The 25,410-nt window shown below is 40.1% G+C and overlaps 1 protein-coding gene across 1 annotated transcript in view; it reads right to left on the bottom strand.

Annotated features, from left to right (window-relative positions):
* Positions 1–25,410, bottom strand: part of LRIG2 (leucine rich repeats and immunoglobulin like domains 2) — a 42,082-nt gene that overhangs the window by 9,903 nt on the left and 6,769 nt on the right. The window contains exons 2-11 of the mRNA XM_081864897.1: positions 12,591–12,656; positions 11,220–11,294; positions 10,480–10,614; positions 8,980–9,123; positions 7,920–8,063; positions 6,975–7,118; positions 6,619–6,762; positions 3,983–4,063; positions 2,486–2,557; positions 2,291–2,359 (exon numbers count right to left, since the gene is read on the bottom strand). Of these exons, the coding sequence (XP_081721023.1) occupies positions 2,291–2,359; positions 2,486–2,557; positions 3,983–4,063; positions 6,619–6,762; positions 6,975–7,118; positions 7,920–8,063; positions 8,980–9,123; positions 10,480–10,614; positions 11,220–11,294; positions 12,591–12,656 (1,074 nt within the window). The remainder of the gene's footprint in view (positions 1–2,290; positions 2,360–2,485; positions 2,558–3,982; positions 4,064–6,618; positions 6,763–6,974; positions 7,119–7,919; positions 8,064–8,979; positions 9,124–10,479; positions 10,615–11,219; positions 11,295–12,590; positions 12,657–25,410) is intronic.

Below are 25,410 nucleotides of genomic sequence, written 5' to 3' on the forward strand. Positions count from 1 at the left end.
AAAACATGACACTGTAATTTGACTGTTTAGATGATGTTGAGCAGAATACCGTATTTTTTGCCCCATAAGACACAATTTTTCCCCTCCAAAAATGAAGGGTAAATGCGTGTGCGTGTCCTATGGGGCGCATGCAGGCTTTCACTGAAGCCTGGAGAGCGAGAGGCATCGGTGCGCACCGACCCCTCTCGCTCTCCAGGCTTCAGGAAGCTATCCACAAGCCTTGCGCGCCTGGCGGGAGGTCCCGCCGAGCGCGCGAGGCTTGGGGCGGCAGCCTGCCGCCTGAAGCACGGGGAGCCCTCCGGAGGGCTCCCCGTGCTTCGGGCGAGTGTCCACAAGCCTTGCGCGCCCGGCGGGAGGTCCCGCCGGGTGCGCGAGGCTTGGGGCGGCAGCCTGCAGCCCGAAGCACGCGGAGCCCTCCGGAGGGTGCCCCGTGCTTCGGGCAGGTGTGCGCAAGGCTTGGGGCGGCGGCTGGGGGGGGGAATAAAATTTTTTATTCATTTCCCCCCCCCCCAAAAAACCCCGAGGTGCGTCCTATGGGCCGGTGTGCCCTATAGGACGAAAAATACGGTACCTCTGGGACTAAATCAATTTCTAGCATTGAATTATACACATGTATCTTATTGGTTATATAACTGATTTCATAATAATGCCTTTCACAAACACTGTAATTCTGAAAATGCCTCCTATTCTTGACAGCAGGTATGAAAGTAACTGGTGAAAACCCAGAGTAATGTATCAGTCCATTTGAGAATTCTTTTCCTGAACACATACAGGAAATGGTCCTAAATTGCTCAAGTGCAGAGCCAATTTTGACCTCTATACCCTGTGCAGGGAAGAACCTTCAGCAAGACTGCATTTTACAGTCCATCTGGTAAGAATTAGCTGAGAAGCAGTTTTAACAAACAGTCTTCATATTCTTCATTTTAGAGAGTGCTTATATGATATTGCTTGTAAAGGAAAGAGCAGGGTTCTGAAAAAACAAGCCTGATGCTTAGAGGACAACAGCTACTCACAAGGCAGAGAAAAATACTAATTTCCACAAGAAAATAATGTGGAACAGCATTCTCCATCTTTTTCCAATTACAGAGAAAGTACTGTGACCTTGGCTCTTTCAAAGTACACAAAGCTGTCTCATTACCTTGCAAGGCTAGATGTTTTCTTATTTTTCTCTCCTAAGCCTCACTGTCCATTTTCTCATTAGTATTACTTTCAGGTACTCATTTCATGCCAATTTTTGGAGCTCAGTCCTGTGAATGTGAATGGTGTACCAGATACCTGACTAGCAACCACCACATGCTCCACGCCACCAAAAAATATGACTTGCTGGGCATGTCGTGAATCTGTTTGCATATCTGCGTTTCATGCAGAGCTTCAATAGATGGTTGCTGCCTGAAAATTACCTTGTGTGGAACTGAGTTGTTTGACTCTAGCACCTTGAGAGGGGGGACTGTTCTGTTTTCTGATGTCAAACCATATTAACATTTTGCTTCAGACATCAGGCTTACTGTATATGTATTCCACCATTTCTTTTGTAAGAAAACAGTTGGTATTCCATATTCATTCTTAAAAGAGTCATCTAACCACTGGCCTCTCAGATGAAACACGACAAATATTTTCAGGACTGCCTTTACCAGCCCCTCCCCCCATCTTGAACTTCTATTATCAGCTTAAATGTTTATGTATGAATTAAGGCTGTTTTTAGAGTATTGCATATACTCTACAGCAAAAATGAACTCGTATACAGATTGTGGTGTACTTCAGACCAGTACTATGTCATTAACTGAAACTGTCAGGAAATTTCTAAAGTCATTTATATTGTTAGCCCAGTTTGCAGGTTATATTAAGCCGTAGTCTAAAACAAACTATGGTTCAATGTGAACAAGCAGTGTGGTGGTGCACCCTGCTCAAATATTCCAAGGGCATTCATTCCCAACGCCTGCCATGCTGCAGATGAAAGAAGAGTCTGTCTTGTCATGTCATCCAAACCCTGAAAGAAGTGGTTTGCTTCTCTCAGACCATGAGGAGTAAGCCAAGAACAAGCCAAGGAAACTAACCATAAGCGTAGGATTAGACAGGACAAGTAAGACTTTGGTTTGTTTTATCTGTGGTGCAACAGCAGGAACAAGGGAGGAGAACCAATGGAGCATTTGAGAATGTATTACTAAAGACCATGAAGAAATGAAACTGAGTTCCAATATACTTTCATTGATCACAAGTGCCTTGCAAGTAAAATATTTATACCAGTTGTAACATTTCTATTGAAGTAAAATATGTAGCACTAGATACTTACAGTTCTTTAAGAAGAGGCTGGGAAAAAGCACTTTCTTGAATAGACATTATTGCATTGTTGTTCAAATCTCTGCAAAATTAAGTAAGAATCATGCCTGCATGAGTGAATTGTGTTCTGCACCTCTGAAAACTGGGATGCATGCAAATTTGAAGAGAAAACTTGGTTGACAGAGAAAAGGTTACAACATATACTTACAGATATTCAAGAGCCTGAAGGCTAGAAAATGCTCTCTTTGTGATTGACTTAATCTGGTTTCCTTGCAGAATCCTAAAATATAGCCCAAAGGAAAATCTTAAGTAATCTTAAGTAAATTAACCAACATTTGTTACGACATCAGAATCGGGGAGCCTGGTAAATAAGTGTTTAGGACCACCACCCCCGCCAATTCTGATGCAGAACGTGTTGCTACTATAATGGCTTCAAGCGCCCCTCCTACTTCTCTGGCCTTAAGATTGTAAAAGAGGAGGAAGAGGAGAGTATACACATTTCCAAAGCATAGAATTAAGGGTCAGAAAATAACCAGCAGCAGGGAAAGGCAACTTGCAGAGACAGGCAGTCAAGTGGTAGGCACGTCGCAAATTGCATGGACAGAATTGGGAAAAGATATAAAGATTACAGGTTAGGGGTCCCTGACAGTGGCTAGAAGTTTCCCCATAGCTATTTGTTTTCTAATAAACATACAAGAGGTGAAAAGTAATTTGTGTCCCACCACATGGTGGTGCAGGGGCTTTTCCTTCATAAATTGTGAGGGTAAGAAACCTTTAGTGTGATCGGTGGAAGAGAGAGGAAGAACACAAGCTGAACTGTGCTATCTACAAGGCTACAAAAGCCCTTGGACCCTGAAGTCAAAAGGTTAAAAATTACCCCTTTCCTGACTCCCCTTCCATATGGGATGAAAATGGGCATGACTTTGAACCATGTCTGTAAGAATATACTGTAAGAGACAAATTACCTGAAAAATCCTAGCTCAAATTTGGAATGTCCAAGTCAATTATTTTCTTGATGTACTAGTGATCATAAAGTAAAGGTAAAGGGGCCCCTGACCATTAGGTCCAGTCGTGGCCGACTATGGGGTTGCGGCACTCATCTCACTTTATTGGCCGAGGGAGCCGGCATACAGCTTCCGGGCCATGTGGCCAGCATGACTAAGCCTCTTCTGGCGAACCAGAACACCGTTTTACCTTCCCGCCAAAGCAGTACCTATTTATCTACTTGCACTTTGACGTGCTTTTGAACTGCTAGGTTGGCAGGAGCAGGGACCAAGCAATGGGAGCTCACCCTGTGGCGGGGATTCGAACTGCCGACCTTCTGATCCACAAGTCCTAGGCTCTGTGGTTTAACCCACAGCGCCACCTGCGTCCCTTGATCATAAGCGTTACTAAATAGATTTTTCAATTCAGAGTAAAACTCTTCAGGTGATCATTTGTATGAGTGTAATCAAAGCTCTAAATTGTGTAGCAGGGAGCTTCTAATAATAGAAGAGGCTCCCCAGTTCAAAAGAATGCCTTAATTCATGGTGGTTGTAAAGATGGATAGGGTAACCGGGGGGGGGGGGGGAGGCTTTCCAGCACAATCACATGCCTGAGTGGGGCTACTGTTGCATAAGTTTTTGAAGTTTTTACTAAATACAAATACTTGGGTCTTCACTTCCATTCTGGTAGGTATGTCAATTCTATAACGAGTAAGACTTACAATTTACTGAGCCTGTCAAGTCCAACAAATGCTTCATTTGAGTCTTCTATGGCCCAGGAGATCTCATTATTTCGCAAGTCTCTAAAGAAACAAATGCACCAAAGAACAACACATGAGAACTTTAGCCACAACTCCAACACCAGCTCCCCTCCGTTCCCTTTGCTGGCTTGTGATTTTTGAAACGTAAGATCTCATCTATGCAAAGAGATTGTCCACCTGTTTTACTAAACTGGGACTATAAATTCTCATAATGAGAAATCTGCTGGCTTCAAAACGGCAGCACTCTTTGCAGAGACAGTAATATTAGTGCATAGTACATACCCTACCCTAACCCATTATGATCAGACATCTTTGCATGAAAGCAATTTTGGGCACTTTTAATATATGAAAATGTCCCTATGGAACCAATACAAAGTGAAAGACAACTGCTCAGTCAACTAAAGTTACCAGCATGCTTGGGACTCACATGCCCTGCAGCACTGTTTCCTCAGCAGAGTAACATCTGTTAATCTAGTAAACACAATATGCTATTGACCATGAACTGGGGGAGCCTTCATAAGAGACTTATGAATTGAATTAATGCTGCCTGTACATTGCTTAATCTTCTGGAGTGAGAAGCTTGTAATAACGTTAGCATATTAAGAGATTATATACAGGTCAGGTGAAGAACGGCTAGGCATAAAAGAGTAGAGTTTCAGAGAGAAGTGTGGGTGGTTCTGCTCACAAATCCTGTTACAGGCTAATGGGATTTCTGTCTGACCCTTACACTGCACTTCTACCCCCAGCACAGAAGAGAAGGCTCTTGTTTAAAACCAATTCAGTAAGGTCCTCTTGGGCAGGGGAAGATGCTTCATTAAGGTCTAATAGATTCAGCAGTGCATTTGCTTTACAAGGCAGGTCATAAATATATCACAGCAACAATTCTCTTTTTGTTTACAGCTCAGTGAACAGAGGAATTTAGAGCTTAGCCAGCAGTTTATCAGTGACAAGGCATATAAGACACAATCAATACTGCATTTTTAAATAGGAGGATTCTGCTGTTTGATACAATCTATTGGTATACATCACAACATTAAATATGTTGTTTCATTTGTTCCATTAATATTATAAAGTGAGAATACACTTAAGAAGATCTGCAATGCTTTATACATAACTGCATAAATGTCTGTAGTCCAATGCCTTGCCTACTGGCTGGTTCCATAACTAAAAAGATTTCTCTCAATGGCTGTGTTCACGGGTCACACTAAAATTAAGCGGCTAAACCATAGCTTAGCAAAATATGTATAGGCCAAAAGAAGCAAGCTATGGGCTTATGCATAATAGCTCTTCTTTTTCTGTGTGGTTTCTGCTTCCCTGTGGTTTTTTGTTCTGTCCAAATCATCAAATTGTAGTGAGGCTGTGGTTAACACTAGTGTGTTTGAAACAAGCCAAGTTAAATCACAGTTTGTTGGTTCAGAAGCTTCAGAAAGCCTCTTGCTGACCTTGTGGGAAGAGGAGATGGGAGGGGGGATCATGTGAGTCTGAGGCTCACTATGGCTAATTCTAGTTACTAAAATTGTGCTTAACCAGGGAGAGCCAATGTGATACTTTCAGCCAGCATGACCAATGGTCAGAGATGATGGGGGTTGCAGTCCACAACATCTAGAGGGCACCACATTGGCTGTCTCTGACCTAAGCTGCTTTAGAGTGATGTATTAACACAGCCAATAGGTCCGCTAGCGTTAACTTACACCTTACAAATGCAAAGAGAAGCTTGTACAGTGGTACCTCTGGATGCGAATGGTATCCGTTCCGTAGCCCTGTTCGCATCCTGAAGCAAACGTAACACACGACTGCGCATGTTGCGTTTTGCTGCTTCCGCACATGCCCGTGACGTCATTTTGAGTGTCTGTGCATGTGCAATGATGAAACCAGGAAGTAACGCATTCCATTACTTCCAGGTCGCCACAGAGCGCAACCCAAAAATGCTCAACCTGAAGCGTATTCATCCCGAGGTATGACTGTACTGCATAACAAATCTTCTATGGCCCACTTTTCTGCCTGGAACTAGGTCCTTGAAGTGGTAAAGTAATAAAAATAGAATATATTCAATTTTATGAGAATTTTCCTGGCTGTTAAAATTCCCACATTTCCATCCCACTTTGAAGCATGGCAAGTTCTTTTGAAGAACCTAAGAAACTCAAAGCAGGCCCTTATTGTGTGGGCCAGCTGAGTTTGCTGTTCATGCCTGGTTAGGCATGAATGCTTGGAGCCCTGTTAAACATTTTCACCCCATTGTCTAAAGAGCCAGCGACCCTGAATCAAAAAGCCTCTGGGTCAGCTGCCTGACACCTCCTTAGATTCTAACAAAATCCACTAATTAAACTGCTGCTCTTTTTCATGCTATTGTAAGTCTAAAGATTAGTTTTAACTGGATCATTTAAAGTTTGTATTAAGATTAAGAGACTATAACTGCTTACATAAGCTTTTCTGAAGACTGTGACTATTTAGGCATGTGCTAAATGAACCAACATTTAACATTTGAATTCATTTTTTAATTTAAAATCTGCTACTTTTCATTGTTTTTACTTATCACAGTGGATAGCTATACTCTTCATAATAAATGTCTACTTTATTTATCTGTTTTACGCACTTACAAAGACTGCAGATTTGAAAGTCCTTTAAAGACACCATCCGCGATATGACTGACTCTGTTGTCACTCAGATTTAATCTCTCCAATAAACTCAGTCCAACAAAAGCAGATTCATCTAGGCGGGTCAGCTGGTTGTAAGATAGATCGCTGAAATGTAACACAATGGAGAGAGAAATTTAAATAGATAAAAAAGTAGAAGTGCAATGACATCACGAAACTATCTAAGAAGAATGAGACCTTTTTGTTGGAGAAATTAAGCAACTTTCCCTGCAGAAACTAAAGGAAGATCATTTTTGTTACTGATTTTACTCCAGTTAACATCAGAAAAAAGCCCCAAGGAATCAAATCATAGTTCTTACAGTTCAGAAAGCCTTTGGCAGAACTCCCACGCATCAGGACTGATCCTGTTAATGGCATTCTGGCTGATATAGAGCTGCTGTAATGCCTTCAAACCATACAGCCAACCCTTGTTTATGTCTGTCAGGTTATTCTGTTCCAGTTCTCTGTAGAAGCAAAAGCAAATGTTATATGTGAGCACTATACTTTTCTACCACTTTACTGGGGACACATGCAGAGTGATTTACAAATACTAAGCTTCATAATAGTCCTCAACACACAAGTAAAAATCCGAGAGCACAGTGAAATAAAATGGTTAACTAGAAAGCAAGAGCACATGGGGAAAGTGGCCTTGTGAGGCAGGAACAGGGTTAGCTGATGAATTCAGTAACTCAATTCCGTTTATGATTGTATTATTTGGGAGAACATGACCTGCCACCATTCTATGGAAACCTAGAAGTTACACAATAGGGAGCATACTGTTAAATGTGATGATTATACTCTCTACCAAAACCAGTTTTGGTCCAAACTACTCAACCCTGGGAGACTGTTCAAATCTCTAGAGGCATCCACTTATCGTTCTGCTTTGCTTCTTCTAAAGTTAAAAAAGTGGTGACCACTTTAACACTACGAAGACATCGTAACAATGTCTTTTGTCCTATAACTGAGAAGTAATCAACTCAATCAGAAGACATGCTAGTAATTCAGCATAGTGCTCAGGAGATGGCTTGTCTGATGGAATGATCTTCCTTCTCTGTGCCCTCCAAGTTCTGGAAGTTCTCCCACCCATTCATCCTAAAACAATGAGGAGGAAGGAGAGCGGGGAAGAGACCCATTGTGCGAGTGGATGTCCTTGCATGGGCTTCTGCTAGCAGGACCGGTTAGTTAAATCCAGTCCTAGGTTTGTTGATTATCAAGTACAATCCTCCAGGCCTTCTTATGAAGAAACCATAACAATGTGTACTTACAATTCTTCCATGTTATCCAGTCCAAAGAAGGCACCATCCATTAGCTTGTTAATTCCATTCCGCTGCATTTTTAATGATTTTAAGGAGTCCAAGCCTTGGAAGGTAAGGCTCTCAATTGTTTTAATTCGATTTCTTTTAAGTTCCCTAAATAATAGTATTATAAATGTTAGTTGGTTGAAATCAAAGTATAATCTTTATTTGCTCTATGCTTCTTGTCTCACAAAAACACTAGTAGTACTATTAAGATTCTGATCTATGCGGATGTCATTTAGCCATTCAAAAGGGAAGCAGCAGAACTGCAAAAAAATCAAATGCAGGTGAGCAAGAACTTAGTTGCAAAATCATGCAACATGGATTCACTGATTATCAATATGAATTTCCCTACCAATTCTCTGCAGTTTTGGAGGAACAATACATATCCGGACCACAGCACGGATGGAATTGCTTGAACTTGCCCTCCCCACCTCCTACAGTGATGATTATCCCACTGGAGGCTACTTTCATTCTTTAAAAAAATGTGCACATAAAATGCAAAGATATATTTAATCTCACATCTTTTTGATAGCGATTAGCAGTAGCAAATGAGGGGGTGGCATGGTAGCAGTGCCCTCCCAGCCAGTTGGCAGGGTGGGGCAGAATGAATTGTCCCCATCCTGCCAACTCTGGTTGGCAGCAGCGGTGGCAACCCTGCAGATGTGCCTGCACCTGCAGGGTGGACACCACTGGTGACCTAGCGCTCCTCCTGACCCTGTTCCAGTCCAGTGAGTGAAGAACAGCAGCACCCACACCCTAAGTCCTGTTGCTAACAGTGCTTGGCATAGATAGGTAGCCGTGTTGGTCTGCCATAGTCAAAACAAAATTTAAAAAATCCTTCCAGTAGCACCTTAAAGACCAACTAAGTTAGTTCTTGGTATGAGCTTTCGTGTGCATGCACACTTCTTTTGAAGAAAGCTTCTTCTTCTTCTGAAGCTCATACCAAGAACTAACTTAGTTGGTCTTTAAAGTGCTTGGCATATTCAGCATAAAGGTTCAGAACTGATTATAGGGTATAATCACTTACAATAACTGTACATGAGGCAACCTGAAGGTCTTCAGTGGAATCATGCTTATTCTGTTTCTGTTTAGTTTCAAAACGATTAAGAAGCTGGTTAAGTTATCAAAACAGCCTGCTTCCAGAGTAGTGATTCTGTTGTTGCTCAGATTCCTGTTAAAGCACAGTCAAAAGGAACACACAGCTTTATATAATTGAATCCTGCTTGACAAACTACACAATAATTTCAAAGGAGCTGCTACTCCTTCCCTCGAGGAAGCCCAGTTTCAAAAAGGAGAAAGTTTATTGAAGGTTATTTCACTGATCCTGAGTGGCTACAGTCAAGAGCTAATCAAGCACAATTATGTACATAAGAATATAAGAAGAGCCGGCTGGATCAGGCCAAGGGCCCATCTATTCTAGCATCCTGTTATCACAGTAGCCAACCTAATTCCTGTAAGAAACCAGTGAGCAGATGGGCACTCTCCCCTCCCTTGGTTTCTAGCAACTGGTATCTGGGAACACTGCTGCCTCCAACTGTGGAGGTAGCCACTAATAGCCCTCTTCTCCATGAATGTGTCTAATACCATTTTAAGGCCATTCAAGTTGGTGGTCATCAATCTCTCCTGGGGAGAACTATTTTCCACTTTTTTATGTCTGTTTGAATCTAGTGTGGGGTTACCAACCCAACACCTGTGGGTGTCATGCCACCCATGAAAGCTTCCAGTGGTGCCCCTGAGCAGATGCCCCAGCTTCCATTAAAAAAAAACCCTAAGTCTCTAGTCCTCCTATAAAGTAGTTTTGGAGCAAAATGTGCAGGTGCCTTACAAGTGATTTCCGTGAAATTGGAGTGGTATGGCTACGCTGTATATTTTCCCTGGTGCTGAGGAATGTTCCCTTTTGTTATTAGACACAAATAGCATCTGTGTTTGTGTGTGTTCTCCATAATCAGCACCAGCAGGACATAGCTGACTTCCCCGGGTAAGAATGAGGTTATTGAGGTTGGTCATCTCTAATTTTGTGTCATGCCACACTCCACGCAGCAGCCATTTTGTGTTATGCCATGCTGCCTCCATGGCAGCCATTTTGTAACTGGTGCCCTCTCTCAAAATTCAAAATGAGCCCACTCATCAGAAAACATTGGCAACCCCTGATCAAGTGTAAATCAATTTCAGTTGAGTAATCCACACCATGAACAATTATATAAACATTTATCATGTTCATCCTCCTTACCCCCTCCAGCAAACAGAACTGCATGTTCCTGCAATCCAGAGGGACTCAGTTACAAGACCTTGAATTATGAAACTATAGCATTTCCTGACCATATTAGTAATCAGAACAGATTTATAACTTTGTTTCAGAAATCATTCTGCTGTTGAGAAGTTATGTGAAGATGAAACATAAAAGAATTCTGTTGCACAGCATTCCATGCTAGTTCTTGAATCCTTTGGGAAAGGTGTTGAAGATGGATATACAGATGTTAAAGTATGTGCTTTCAACATAGCAGGTTAGCAACCTCCTCCTACTTACAGATACTTCAGCTGCATCCGTGGGAATGAAGAGGCTTTGATTTCAGAGATTAGGTTAGAGCTGAGGTCAAGGTTCTCCAAGGAAATGTAATGCTGTAGCTGATCAGGGACAATCTCTGAGATTGTATTATGCACTCTAAAAATAGAAAGAAAAGTGCTAGACCATTTCTGAAGTTCAGCAGCAAAATTTAAAATATTTTAGGCTAATGCAATGTGTCTCTAATGCGACACACGGAAGTTATTTTGATGCCTGTAGGAATCTGGTTTAAACAGCCAGTTGAAAGCTGAACCTCATTCTCTTAGTATGAGTGTAAGGTTGAGTTTACAGCAAAGCATCAAGGGATAGAACATTTCTCTTTGGGAATTATGATTCCAGAACAACTGAACAGCCCACTGTCCAGGGACACAATGTAACAAAAGTCAGAATAATCAGATGGGCAAGTTAGAAAGATTATGGACACTATTCTGCTATTAACTGGTGTTTTGTAATGTAAAGACATACAATACTTCATACATAGATTTACACTTAATAATAATAATAATAATAATAATAATACCCTGCCCATACCCAGCCACTCTGGGCAGCTTACAGTATATATAAAAACATGAACAAAACACCAAACATTAAAAAAACCTCAAGTGCATGCTTCAATTTCCTTTAACAATGTTCCCACCAGTCAATGTTTGTGCACTGCTCATGCTCAACTGCAGATTTAAAAAAAACCATAAATATTTACTTACAGCGAGAGTTGCGTGATATTAGAAGTCAATTCACCAAAGTACGGAATGTCAGTTAGCTCATTGTAATTCATTTTTCTGAAAAAGAGATTCCTTTACTGGCACTTCAAATATATAGATGGTCAATAAAGACAAAGGGTAACCTAAACCCTGTATGTATTTAAATATCATCACAACCCTTTCACGCTGGTTTGACACCTGCAAAACACAAAGCTAGCATATTCCTCAACTATGAACATAATTACAAGTCTGGAAAGCTAAGCAATTCAGAGCACATAAGTGTTTTACTTAAATTAGCAAAACCAAGAATTTCAATCATCATGGCTGGGCGAAGAATTCAGGTAGCAAGATTAGTAGTAGTACTATAAAACTGACCCTGATATACCTTATCAATGAAAAGTAAAGGTATGATGTTCATATAAAAGATTCTGAAGATTAAAATATGACTATTTGAATTTAGATTATAGATTTGCCTTCCCTGATGGGCATCCCAGGAGCTGTTGACACCTAAAATCTCCTGAAGTTCATAAATATAGTATCTCTACTGTTTTCTGAAGACGCTTGAGCATGCAAATATTTGGGAGTCGGAATTATTGCTAAATCTTGAAGTCAAAATTAACAAAATTCCCAACAACACAGCACTATTATTTCTATCTTAATAATCAGAAATTAAGCAATGGAAGTGCAACAAAAAGCGCACACTCCCAACTAACTGTAGTTTGCCAAGGTCTCAGAAGCAAGTCACAACATTTAGGATTAAAGATTTTAAAAATTCACCACAGCACCCCAAAGCTACAAATCTACATATGCTGACCTGGAAGTAAACCCACTGAAGACAATGGAACTTGCTTATGAAAAAATATATGTAATGTTGTGTCGAAATCATCACTATTCACCTTCAATCTAAAGCATTTATAATGACTAGAGGGATACAGCCACAGATTATGCTGGTCGATTAATATCAGTATTCAAATGACAACCTTCTATAGTTCCTGCCACATTTACATCTTCTAAACAGCTTCCCTTCCTGGGACCCTCCCTCTGGGTTGTTCCCTGAGCCAACCCTACTGTCAAAAAGACAGGCAACTGGTGCCCTCAATATATTGTCAGGACTACAACACTCATCGGCACTGACCACTGGACATACTGGCTGGGGCTGATGGGAGGTGGGAGTCTAGCAACAACTGAGGGCACCGGGCTGGCCATCCCTCTCTGCTTAGCCCATTTTTTCTATTTCTCCTTTCTTAAACCTCTGCCTGTTCTGTCCCCCTGTAATATTACAGCAGCTCAGCTGTTTGCTGACGGAAATTACATTACTATGCCTGACACCAAAACAAACCCATGGCGTATTACAATATAGCTAGAAGAACTTACACTTCTTGTAGTGTTTGACCCGATGAATCAATGCTCCAGTTAGAAGATAATAAATGACTCAAATCTCTGAGGATGGAAAAAGGAAATTTCAAGATTATAAATACTTCAGACAGTATAAAACTAAATTTATAAAACTTCAATGATGGTAGAGGTACAGTGGTACCTTGGGTTAAGAACATAATTCGTTCCGGAGGTCCATTCTTAACCTGAAACTGTTCTTAACCTGAGGTACCACTTTAGCTAATGGCCGCCGCGCCGCCACCGCACGATTTCTGTTCTCATCCTGAAGCAAAGAGGTACTATTTCTGGGTCAGAGGAGTCTGGAACCTGAAGCGTATGTAACCTGAAGCATCTGTAACCCGAGATACCACTGTATTTGCAAATTGAGTACATACAATCTAAAGTTACACCAAAGAGACAGAGAATCTTCTAGTCTCACATCTGCAGCTTTTAATTCATACATACAAAAATTCATCCAAGTTATCTAGTCCTGAGCAACCAGCACATGCCAATCTGTACTTCAAACTAGTAGTACAAAGTCCTAATACACTGGAAATGCTCATTAAAAGGGGGACGGGGGGAGAATATGCTTTAAATATTCTGACTAAAAGTATGATAGTTTGGTTAAAAGATATCAAATTGGGCAAACTAATCTACACTGATAACATGGATCATGGCACTCTTGGTTCTTTTATACAACTGACTGAATAGACTGCTTAGATAGAACATGGTTTTCCGCTAGTATGTTTTAGATGTTCTAGATGTTTTAGAAACGAACCCAGATTGCTTGTGATATCCCAATTGGACAGGTGCCACCTGGATAAATTACCAATTACTGAGTAGAAAACCAATGTTTGCTATTAGTTTGAACAAGCATCTATTGCACTCCCTATGTCAGCTTTAAAACGGATTGAAGAAATTAAATGTAAAATGTATCTGAGACAAATGTCTAATTTGTCAAGATTTGCCAAGATAACACAAGTATTAATTGGAAAAGGCTTAAATTAGCAATATTATATTATTAAATACTATTAAGCAGTCAACATACTGGAAATTCTGAGTTAACTAAGACCTTTTAACATACTGCAAGACATAAGTGTGGGAGGAATGTAAAGAATATAGTCTCAGTTATATACAATGTTTTTAAAAATAAGTCACCTGACTTGCAAAATAAGTCACCTGACTTACAGTAAAATCAGGATTTACAACAAAATATTTCAGATTTGACTATAGGGATATAATCTCTCACATTTTTCAATATTAGCTTCTATGAAAGAAGCAATAAAATAAAATACTATTACAGTATAACTGAAGTGAACACAGGTTGAAATTTTTAAGTAGAGAAACACATTTTATGGAGCTGTCATTAGAAGATCACAGGGCAGTTCGCAAGATAAAAATACAATGCAAAGGCACAAATAAATAGTTAAAACAAAAACAACAAAATAATAACCCCTCCCACAAACACATTTAAAAGGCTGTAGAATATCAATCTGTCAAAGACCTGGTTAAAGAAGAACCTGAGATAAATCAGAAATACTACTTATAATTATGATATTACTCCAGAATGTACTGCTTGAACAAGAGGTGAATGGGCTCAACAATAGAAAGTGACTAATCAAAGTTCAGGAAATAGCAGGAATTGACAAACTGACTGATACTGTGTATCAAAAGTAGTAAGCTACATCTTCAAGTTACTTACTATGAACAATAGTCTCAACTATTATTTGTGGGCAGAAACTGTTGAAGGCACACTAGACTATTTTTATTTAATTAACACAATATAAATTAAAATAACCCAATACCAGAATCAATTCAAACATGCAGTTCCTTACACAATAAAGTTATTGTGGGCCTGTACTCTGATACTTCATATGGCTGGCCATTTGTTTTATATCACACCACATGTCAAAAGATTATATCAGATATATAAATTATTTCTGACGTGTACTTTTCCTATGAGACATAATTTTTGTAGGATTACCAGCCTCATACAAACAACATGCTTAAGTCTAAGTAACACATGAACTTACCAAACGTGTGGTCTTTTTCTGTGCTAGGGGAAGTGGGAAACTTTGGAAGGAACTTGGAAGGGCATGTTTTAAAGGTGAAACAGCCTATATTTCCACACTTTATTTTGCTGCGTATTTTATGATTTTAAATCTCGCCTGGGGTTCTTTTACCAAAACATACTTGCCCCCAAACTGGATCTTAGAATCCAGGGAATTCTCCTTTCTATGTATATCCTACCACCACTCTGGCAAACCATTTTGAGGTAGGTAAAGCTTTATGCAAGGAATCATCTGTTGAGAAATCAAGAGGAACTTAAACATCCAAACCATACCAGAGTTGACAGGTGGGGCACCATACATATCCAGTCAAAATATTCAACACTGACATGGTGACTTCATTAAAGCAAGGTTTATAACCTAACTGAAAGCTTTCAGAAAACATGCACACCTTTCTACTAAATCTTATGTAGCCAATATTATTTGAGTGTTACAGCAAGTGTCTAAAAATCCGGTGAATGTTTACATTTGCACATGAATGCCAAACATGCCAAGATGAATTTTTAACTGTTAAAAAATTGTTAATGTTTTATTCAATTTACGTTATAAATGCTGAGTGTCATGATTAGGTAGATGTAAGTTTTTGAACATTTACAAGATTTGCCTGGAATTTACAATATTCACAAAAGACAGAACTGTAACATGGAATATTATGGTAAATACATATATAGCCAAGGTGGTGCCCCTGCTAGTATGGCCAATGGTCAGGGACTATGGGAACTGAAGTCCAGTAAATGTGTGGTGGACACCATGTTAACTCTCCCTGTGATAATATACTGTATTTGGGAAACCTATTGGCTGTGAGTCCAAGGAGACCTGCTCCCTGCCTTGCAGGCCTTTTCCCACCTGGCCTAGGAGGGCAAGACCCTGACTGACTCCAGCTACAAAAGCTGAGACTGAAGTGGACAGATACCATCTTGGTGCAGACCCAAGTCATTAAGCCTCAGCTGCCACCTGCCATGGCAGGTTTAGCAGTAACAGCAGCAGATATGCTCAATGGTTATGATAATATTTTATTCTCTTGTTAATTATGTTGTTTTAAATGTGCATTTTCTAACTGGCTTCCTTTAAGTCAGTGTTTCCCAACCTTTTTTGGGCAAAGGCACACTTGTTTCATGAAAAAAATCTCGAGGCACACCACCATGCCAGATGGGGAAAGGTCACTTTTTACTTATGTAAAAAAAAATAAAAAAATAGTAACAGCATAGAAGGTAATGGTTATCTCTTTGATGTCTGATGGGAGGGCATTCCACAGGGCGGGCGCCACTACTGAGAAGGCCCTCTGCCTGGTTCCCTGTAACCTCACTTTTCACAGTGAGGGAATTGCCAGAAGGCCCTTGGCACTGGATCTCAGTGTCTGGGCTGAACGATGGTGGCGGAGACGCTACTTCAGGTATACTGGACCGAAACCGCTTAGGGCTTTAAAGGTCAGCACCAACACTTTGAATTGTGCTCGGAAAGGTACTGGGAGCCAATGTAGGTCTTTCAAGACTGTCGTTACGTGGTCTCGGCGGCAGGTAGCAGCGCTCACAGCTTACGGACTACACCGTGTAACAGGTGTCTGGCCCAGCAGCCTAAGGCGGACAAGCCACTGAAACAGGCATTCAGAATCCATTCATTTCATAAAACCTGCAGGGCTCAATCTCTGTGTTTGTGTATGTGTGTGTTTCTGTTTTGCCCAAGGGTCTGGGGGTGGGAGAGAGCTCTTTAGCATGATGCTTTTAAAACAATTAAATTATCAACAAACAAACCTGATGATACGAATAGCAACGTCAGGTGCTACTGGGGGAGGGGGGAAGGGGGCCTACTCGGAAGTAAATACTGCATCCAGGCGCAATTAGCGCTGATTTAAGGTGCACCAAGACTGCCTAAAAACCTCACCAAAGATATGCAACAAAGCGCTTCGTTGCAGAGGGGAGAGTTTGTGCACCGTGGAGGCTGGAGGGCTTCTATTCTACATGCGGGGGTTGGGGGGGCGAGGAAAATGTGCTCCATGGGGGGGGGGGCGGGGAAGGCAAGAAAAGGAGCTGAGCTCTAACTATAGGCTCCCACGCTTGAGCACGCCCGACTCGGTGGGGCGGACCACCCTCTCTCCTGGAGGAGGAAGAGGAAGAGGAGGAGGAGATTCCCATCCACGGCGTGGCCTCCCGCGCTCCTGAACGGGAAATCTCTGCAGCCCAAGACTCTCCGCGAGGCAGCTCCTCCCTTCCTGCCTTGAGCCGCCGCCAGCCGCGCCCCCTCCCCAGTTATCTGCTGCCTGCCAAGCCCCGCCCCTCTTCATTGTCCTCCCCTTCTGTTTATTCCCCTTCCTCCATCCCTCGCTTTTTTCCCTCTCTTTCCTTTTTTTAAAAAAATATTTTCTCTTCCCCTTCTTTTTTCCCACCCTTTCTCCCCGCCCTCCTGGGTTAAAGGATTTGAGCAATGGGTCTGGAGGTGGAGCTCGTCGGAGGATTAGCCCGACTCGCCCGCCTCCCTCCCACGGCACACTAGGCAACATCCGGCGGCACACTAGTGTGCCGCGGAACACCGGTTGGGAAACACTGCTTTAAGTAATGTTTTCTTTTGAAATGTTTTTTTTTTTTTGTTAACTTTGCTGTTTAGATAATATTTTCGTTTCCTGCTAATATGTTGCTCTGAATGTAATTTTATATTTTACTTTCTTCATTAATGTTTTATTTGATGTTTTAATGTGTTGCAAACCACTCGAGATTTTGTTCTTTAAAATATAAAGCAGTATAGAACTGAAATTAATAATAATAATAATAATAATAATGCTCTGAAAGTTGAATAAAAAAGAAACTTATTCTGTCAACATCAGCATGATTGTATGCATTTTATGGAAGGTTCTAACCTGAACTTTCAAAGGGGCACTAGGTTGCTGTTTCTTATTGCAAGAACAATTTCCCTGCTGATTCTTAAGAGTGAGACCTTGGGCCTAAAACTGGCGCTCCTAAAACAACTACAAACATACAATAATCAAAGCAGACTTCTATTTTTACCTTGTTAATGCATTTTGGCTCTCTTCCAGAAAGGAGATGAGACCCAGGTTGCTTGTGCTGACAGCTCAAGCACAGTATGTGAGAGAGCAGGGTTGGCACCTAGAGCAAGTTTATGAAACAGTCCAGATAACAAAGATGGCAAGCAGTTTATCTTGTCAGAATGACCGAACTGTTGACAGACGCTGGCATGTTTGAACAATATCTCAATTAAAACAGAAAGTTCCGGCCCGGCTAGTCAGCCATACCTATCTATCGATGAAGTAGTAGCTATTTCTCCCCTGATTTTTCTAAAAGCTTTGTCCCCTAGCTAATAACAGAACCTGCTACTTACATTTTATAGCACCTCTCTTTTTAAGATGCAATATTATTATTGCTATAATGGAGGTGCTACACCAAAACAGGAGACAGAAGATCAAAAATAAATTCTCATTAATTGTGGGGTTTTTTAAAAAAATCTGGTTTGAGCAGACTCAAGAGGATACAAATTTGCTGCTTTGAACTTTCAACCTTTGAGTTATGTCAAATTATGTCATTCTTGGAGTAGACCAATTGAAATAATGGACTTAAGTTAGTCATGAGTCTTAAATTCACACTACTCTTAAATATGGCTTAGTTAGTCTGATACATCCCTTTACTACAAAGCAACTTAGTGGACAATTAGGAGCACACCACACACCACTGTCAGGTTAGTAATGAAACATGTGGAACATTTCCTCAAAATAATTTACCCTGTTATTCTTTCTACCAAATCTTGCAATGACCAGCTTCATATTTTGAATTATACTGTAACCCAGAAACCTGCCACACCATCATGACATCGCAACATTTAGCTAGTAATGTTTTAAACAGACAGAAGTAACAACAAACAGGTTTTCCAAAGGCAGCTCTGCAACATGCATATTAGGCAAAAATAACTGCACCTTGTTATATGAAGCAATCAATAACTGGTTAGGAACAAAGTGATAATCATATTCAAACAGATGATTTCCCCCTCCCCTTTCCAAACATGTCAGAGCATACAAAAATCATGCTAAGGCAAGTAAGAAATTCATAATAACCTTAAATGGAAACAAAAAGCTGACTCGAGTTTTGCTGCTTAACTGTTCTACCTCTACTGGGTATCTGAAGAAGTGTGCATGCACAGGAAAGCTTATACAAACTTAGTTGGTCTCTAAGGTGCTACTGGACAATTTTTGTATTTGTTTCGACTGTGTGAGACCAACACGGCTACCTACCTGAATCTGATCTACCTCTACTGTTAGAGGCAGAGTGCTTCTGAATGCCAGGTGCTGGGAATTGCAAGTGAGGAGAGAGTTGTTACTTTGGGGCATCCGGTTGGCCACTCTGAGACTAGGATGCCAGATGGGCCATTTTTCTGATGCAGCAGGCTGTTCTAGTGTCCTTAATCAAGCAATCTATTTTGTTATTAGGTCACAACCAGTTATAATTTTATGACATGAATCTGGCAAATAAGTCAGATTCATCACTACATGGCTGGTTGTTTATCTTGTAGGTTTCTGTTTTTGCTTTGGCAAGGACATTAGCTGGTGGACTTTGAAGGGCTGACTACAAGATCAAGCAGATATATCTTTGCTAAAATAAGTATAACTTAAACCTGTATAGGAGGGTACAGCTGCCTTAATAAAATCTAGTTGCACCTGTCTACAATAGGGATTTCATGGAGAGTTGCAAAACAAACAAACAAAAGGCAATTAAGAAATCTCTAAAGAGAAAGCCTTCCCCTGTCACAAAGTTTTACTGTATAGAAAACAAACCACAGAAGTGAAACAATTTTTGTTACTGTATAATGGAAATGGAAAATTGCTTGTGTCAGGTTTTTTAAGTCATTAAAGTACTTTACACCAGGGTGGATTTGATTTAAATGCAATCAATTTTAATCATGATTTTAATTACTAGTCAGTAAGACTTGATTTAAATCATTTTTTTACCGAAAGACCTATTCTTCCTGGTATCATCTTAATATTTACAACCACAGAAAGGTTTCATTTTTGGAATAATAAATTTTCAGAGTAGTTTTTATAGTTATATCAAAAATTACTGATTTGGTTATACTATTAGAAATACATAGACAGATAATTATGAAATTACTGTGAGGTTTAATAGGTTAACTGTTTATATTTGGACAACTTTTCTGCTGTACTTTATTGGAAGGAGAAAAATAATCGTTTCCTTAATAACAATTTAAACAATTTATTTAACATTATAGCATATGTATCCATGTTTGTTAACTGATGTGATTAAACAATATTTTTTTTAAGAGACTGAGTTTTAGCACACATGAAAAACTTAAAACTAATCCTTATTTCCTGATGAATAGCCTTTGGACTATAATGTAACTTAAATAGAAAACTATCTTTATAAAGATTTTTTCCCCCAAAAGCATTTTATTTTTAAAATCCATTTTTTAAAAAATCCAATTTTTAAAATCTGATTATTTTTAATCATTGATCTTTATCCACCCTGCTTTACATACAAAAAGGTAATATGGTATCTTTAAGCTTCTGGAAATGCTTAGATCCAGCCTAGCTGGATTCTAATATAGAGCCTGAATCCTAAGGTAAGTAAACATAAGGAAATTTGCATCAGTAAACTTTCCCCGTTCTCTCATTTGTCTTCTAAAAAGCCTCTGTAGGAGGTAGAGAATAGAGGGCTCTCATGGACAATATGGGATGGGTTGCTGCTGGGATGAGAATCATCCAATACCCTCCTATCAAACATTGTTCAGGAGCGACTCCTGAAATAAACAAGAGGCTGGAGGGAGGAAGAAGATAGAATACTAGCATGAAATTTTATGGATAAAGCCCGTTAAAATTGTCTTCTCTTCTGTTTTTCAATACTATACATACTATGAGACTATCAACAGGAAAAATACACTAATGCTGGTCTCAGCAGGGAAAGCGGTTTGTCTTTTACTGCTGTTATAAACCAAGCATCTACATATTCTAGTCTACAGGGATTCAGCTGTAGTAAGCAATGAATTATTAAAATACCAGTATCATGTAGTCAGAGGTGCTGTTAATGTAGCTGTTCGGTACCATGAAGCTGTAAATAATTCAGGGAAGGTATGAAGAATCACAGCACATTTTTGAAGCAGTTAGGTCTGAATTTTACAAAGTAGCAGAGAAGTGTAGATGATCTTTCCTTCCTCAACATTCAAAACAAGGGCAGCAGGGTTTTTGTTTTGTTTTTTAAAACCCCCATTACTCTTCAAATATTAGCTTGGAACACTTAGAACACCAATTACACATTAATGGTGCTATTACAGACTTTGGCAAAGACATCTACAAAACTGTGCTGCAATCTGTAACTGTGCTATATTTGTAAACTGCAAGTGGGGCCTTTATTTTTGTATTTCTTCCACAGTATGAAATTGCCACAGAAACTGTACCTTCCTTCAGGCTCATGCTTCACAGTAGGAAAAAAGAGCATTGCTGACTACGGACTTGTTCACACTAGAATGGGTCCCTGAGGCAATGAATGAGGGAAGAACATCAGCTCCTTGGTGCCAGAAGTGATGTTAGTGAAAATGCAGATGTTTCAGAGGGAAGCAGCAAATAAGAGACGCACACAAATACTCACAGTGACTTTATAGATACAGCTTCGCAACATTAAGACCTAGAACAGACTCCAGCAGACTTGAGGCACCCTCACAGAGCTAATCACATCTTTGCCACCATCATCACTTATGGTAAAAGAAAAAAGGTTTTAGCAACCTTTCATGCTTAATCAGTGCCCATCCAAAAACCACAACCTATACGAGGGCAAAAAGGGATCAGGGATTGTCTTAGCTGCACAGAAATTCAAACTGCATTGCCAATTTCCTTCTGTTTGCAGCTTCTAGACCCAGATTAATGGTACAGCTGCCTGATGTCAAAAGTCTCCTCTTTCAAGAAGGTCAAACTGACACCATAGGTTTCTAACATTAAGTCAGTGTCAGCAAAGTATCCGGCTTGATGTATGGTATTAGATCATCATTTCCAGAGTCAACAGAAATGACTTTCTAATAATACTGCTCCAAGTGAGCGGTTGCTATAGTTATTAGTTAACTGCAAATAGGGTAGAACTTTCGGATAATATTATTAAGCAGCAGTTTGCACTATGTACAGGTTGAGAAAGTCTGCTACACAGCATTCATTATCATGCCCATATCATTTAGAAGATGCTTGCATAAAATTCTTCCTCTGGCTAGCTGTGCTTTCCTGGGCTTGTGAAAGGGATGAGTGGCAACCTTGGAACTTGGAGTGGTATCATTTTCATCCACCTAGGAATCTGCATATGACTGCAGAAATTCAGCCAAGCCACGTATGTTTTATGGAAAACTCCTCAGAATCACTACCAGCCATGCATCTAGCACCACTCAGTTACCATTAATATTTTTAAAATTATTATTCCTATGAAGTTTTAGAGGTTTGCTATGCTAAACATTTCTAGACATTTGTTCTACACTGAGCACATTTTTATTTTGACACTGCAAGGTTTCACGTGGCACTTGTAAGCAACACTCTAAAGGGTGACAGATTGGTTAGAAATGGAAGAGAAAATAGTAATCACTTTGATTATATTGAATACCCCACCACAGAGCCTGTTTGACTGCATCAGCTATTAGCACAAAGCTACCCCCATGGGGGTATCCAACTTGCTATTTTCCTTTGCCATGAATGATTCATAATTCAGCCCTAGAAAAACAGCCTATGGTATCTTTCACCACTATGCCAACAGAAACTGCCAACAAAATCCCCTGAGGTTCTGTTCTGCAAGTTATGAACTAATTGGCAGATGTGCCAAGGGCAAACAAAGCCCTCATGCCCCACATCACAATAAAGTATGACATCTGGCAACTGATTTTTGTCTTTGAAAACCTATTATAGACCAATTCAAGTGAAAAGTAATAATTTTACACACTATTAACTTGCTATTTGTCAAAATACTCCACAATCACAATGAATGTACCCATGCTGTTATTTACAGCACTTCGAAGATTGCATAACATGAGAACCCCACCTTCTCACTGTATTTGCTGCTAAGCTGGTCTGTATACACAATCCTTTGCCTGCTTGGACATAAGGGTTTTTTTTTTGGAAAAGCTAAAAATCTGCTCTCAGTACAAATGTCAAGGAAAGATTTTCTTTTGTTTTCCTAACGCAACACCTCACTTATTCTTGATGAGGAAACCATTTTTCTTGGCAAAGGCTTACATGTAACCTGGAAGAGACTTGAAAGGCTTGTTAAATGTAATAAATGGTGGAACATTATTAGTGCACTTAAGTAATATTAAGATAAACTTCATAGGTACCACAGGCAGAGCATTTCCTAGCTAGCATGTTTTGAGTGAGGAAAAAAAGGATTAACTTTTAAAGTTACGATTTACATGAAAATTCTCACATTTTGTCAGTGCGGATGGTTCTGAATGATCAAATGTCTAGTAGTTGATGCAAAATAGTTTTTCAGCTTCTTAGAGAATGATGATAGAAACCCATGTCAGTGTCAGAGAACTGTTTGTGAATATACCACAATTGTATACTGATGATTGTGTTGATAGGCAGTTACAACACAAATAAGATAATTTCAGTACTGGGACTGGTCTACCCAGTCTGCTTTGTAGAGTTAAAGCAGGAGTATCTTGATTAATAAAGCCTACTGTTTCACTTGAATTCCATCAGGAACTACACTTATTTTCTGAATTATCATGAAGTGTTAAGGAACCCAAATGTAACTCTGGTCTATTTGTACCACTTTAGAATGAAAGCAAGGTTCTCACATGATTCAATACGCCACGTGGAAAACAACCCTTCCTCAGTTCAGCCTCCATACCCAGGGACTGGAAACAGCCAATGTAACACCATTTTTTAAAAAAGGAATCGGGGGGGGGGGGGCTTTCCTGAAAAATTACAGGCCACACAGCTTAACGTCTGACAAAATGCACTGTTAAAGACAAAATCACCAAATATACAGAAGAATAAGCCTTGCTGAAGCACAGCCAGCATGGCTTCCCTAAGGATAAGCCCTGTCTCACTAACCTATTAGAGTTCTTTTACAGTATCAATAAGCATAATAGGAAGAAGTGATCTACTTGATATTATGTATGTGGACTTTAAAAAAAGCTTTCAACAGACCCCCAAGTAAGTTTGTTGTTGTTTAGTCATTTAGTTGTGTTCGACTCTTCGTGACCCCATGGACCAGAGCACGCCAGGCACTCCTGTCTTCCACTGCCTCCCGCAGTTTGGTCAAACTCATGCTGGTAGCTTCTCTTCTCATGAGGTGGCCAAAGTATTGGAGCCTCAGCTTCATGATCTGTCCTTCCAGTGAGCACTCAGGGGTGATTTCCTTAAGAATGGATAGGTTTCATCTTCTTGCAGTCCATGGGACTCTCAAGAGTCTCCTCCAGCACCATAATTCAAAAGCATCAATTCTTTGGCAATCATGAAATAATAAATAAGTAGTTCCTATTCCCCAAGAGGAGCTCAACAGGAAGCAAAGAGTAGGAATAAATGGACAACGTTCCTGATGGAGGGAGGTAGACAGTGGAATCCCTTAAGGATCAATACTGGGACCTGTGCTTTTTAACTTGTTCATAAACCATCTGGGGTTAAGAGGTGAGCAGCGAGATGGCCAAGATGCTAATGATACTAAGTTGTTCAGTTGTTAAAACAGAAAGGGATTGCAAAGAGTGGAGTTGGATGGTCAAGGGAATGGAGAAACGCCCCTATGAGGAAAGGATGTCAAATTTGTAGCCTTTTAGTTTAGATAAAAGGTGAGTAAGAGGAGAAGTGATAGAAGTGCAAAAAATTATGCATGGCATGGAGAAAGTGGATAGAGGAAAAGCTTTTTTCCCTCTCCCATAATGCTAAAACTCATGAACATCCAATGAAGCTGAACATTGGAGAAGTCAGGACTGACAAAATAACTCTTCACACGGTGCACAGTGATGGCCACCAACTTTGAAAGAGAATTAAACAAATTAATGAGTCTAAAGGCAATCAATGGCTACTAGAGAGAACAGGATGCTGGACGAGATGGGCCACTGGCCTGATCCAGCAAGCTCTTCATATGTTCTTAAGAATGGCTACGATACCCTTGCCAAAACAAGTACTTTTTAAATTACAGACTTTATAGTTTTAAAAGAGATAAATCATTGTTTTGTTTCATTCACTGCACGTTATAGTAATGGGGAAATGCTGCTGCTCAGTGACAGGGGACACACTTTACATGCAGAAGGTCCTTGGTTCAATTCCTGGCATCTCCAGAGGTGGGAAAGACCCTGTTTGAGACCCTGGGGAGCCGTCACCAGACTCGACAATACTGAGTTAGATGGCTCAGCAGCCTTGAGCTAAATTTTTTATAATGTAACAAGCAAGAAAAAGAGAAAGTGTGTTGTAGCTCCTCCGCTTTTCTCCCCAGATATACTTGCCCTTCCCCCTACTTTTTGTTGGAAACCAAATACTGAGTTAAAAGGGGGGGGGGGATTGGGAGGGGACACAGAAGAGAACTTCCTTTGTTTCAGATTAATTGTAAAATCATAAACTGTCTTGGCTAGGACTGGCATTAAGAACATTTAAAATTTAATTAAGATAAATACTTGGCTATAATACAAGAGCTATTTATTTTCAAGGTGTGAACTGATTTAATCCCAAACGGCTTATAGGTTGTGAGTTCTTGCTCATCTCCACCCCTTCAATTTAGTGAATTTGAGGAAATTAACACATATGCATTCCAAATCTTACATGTTTACTT

The sequence above is a fragment of the Podarcis erhardii genome (genome assembly GCF_964252035.2).
Source record: "Podarcis erhardii genome assembly, chromosome: 6".
Lineage (NCBI taxonomy): Eukaryota > Metazoa > Chordata > Lepidosauria > Squamata > Lacertidae > Podarcis > Podarcis erhardii.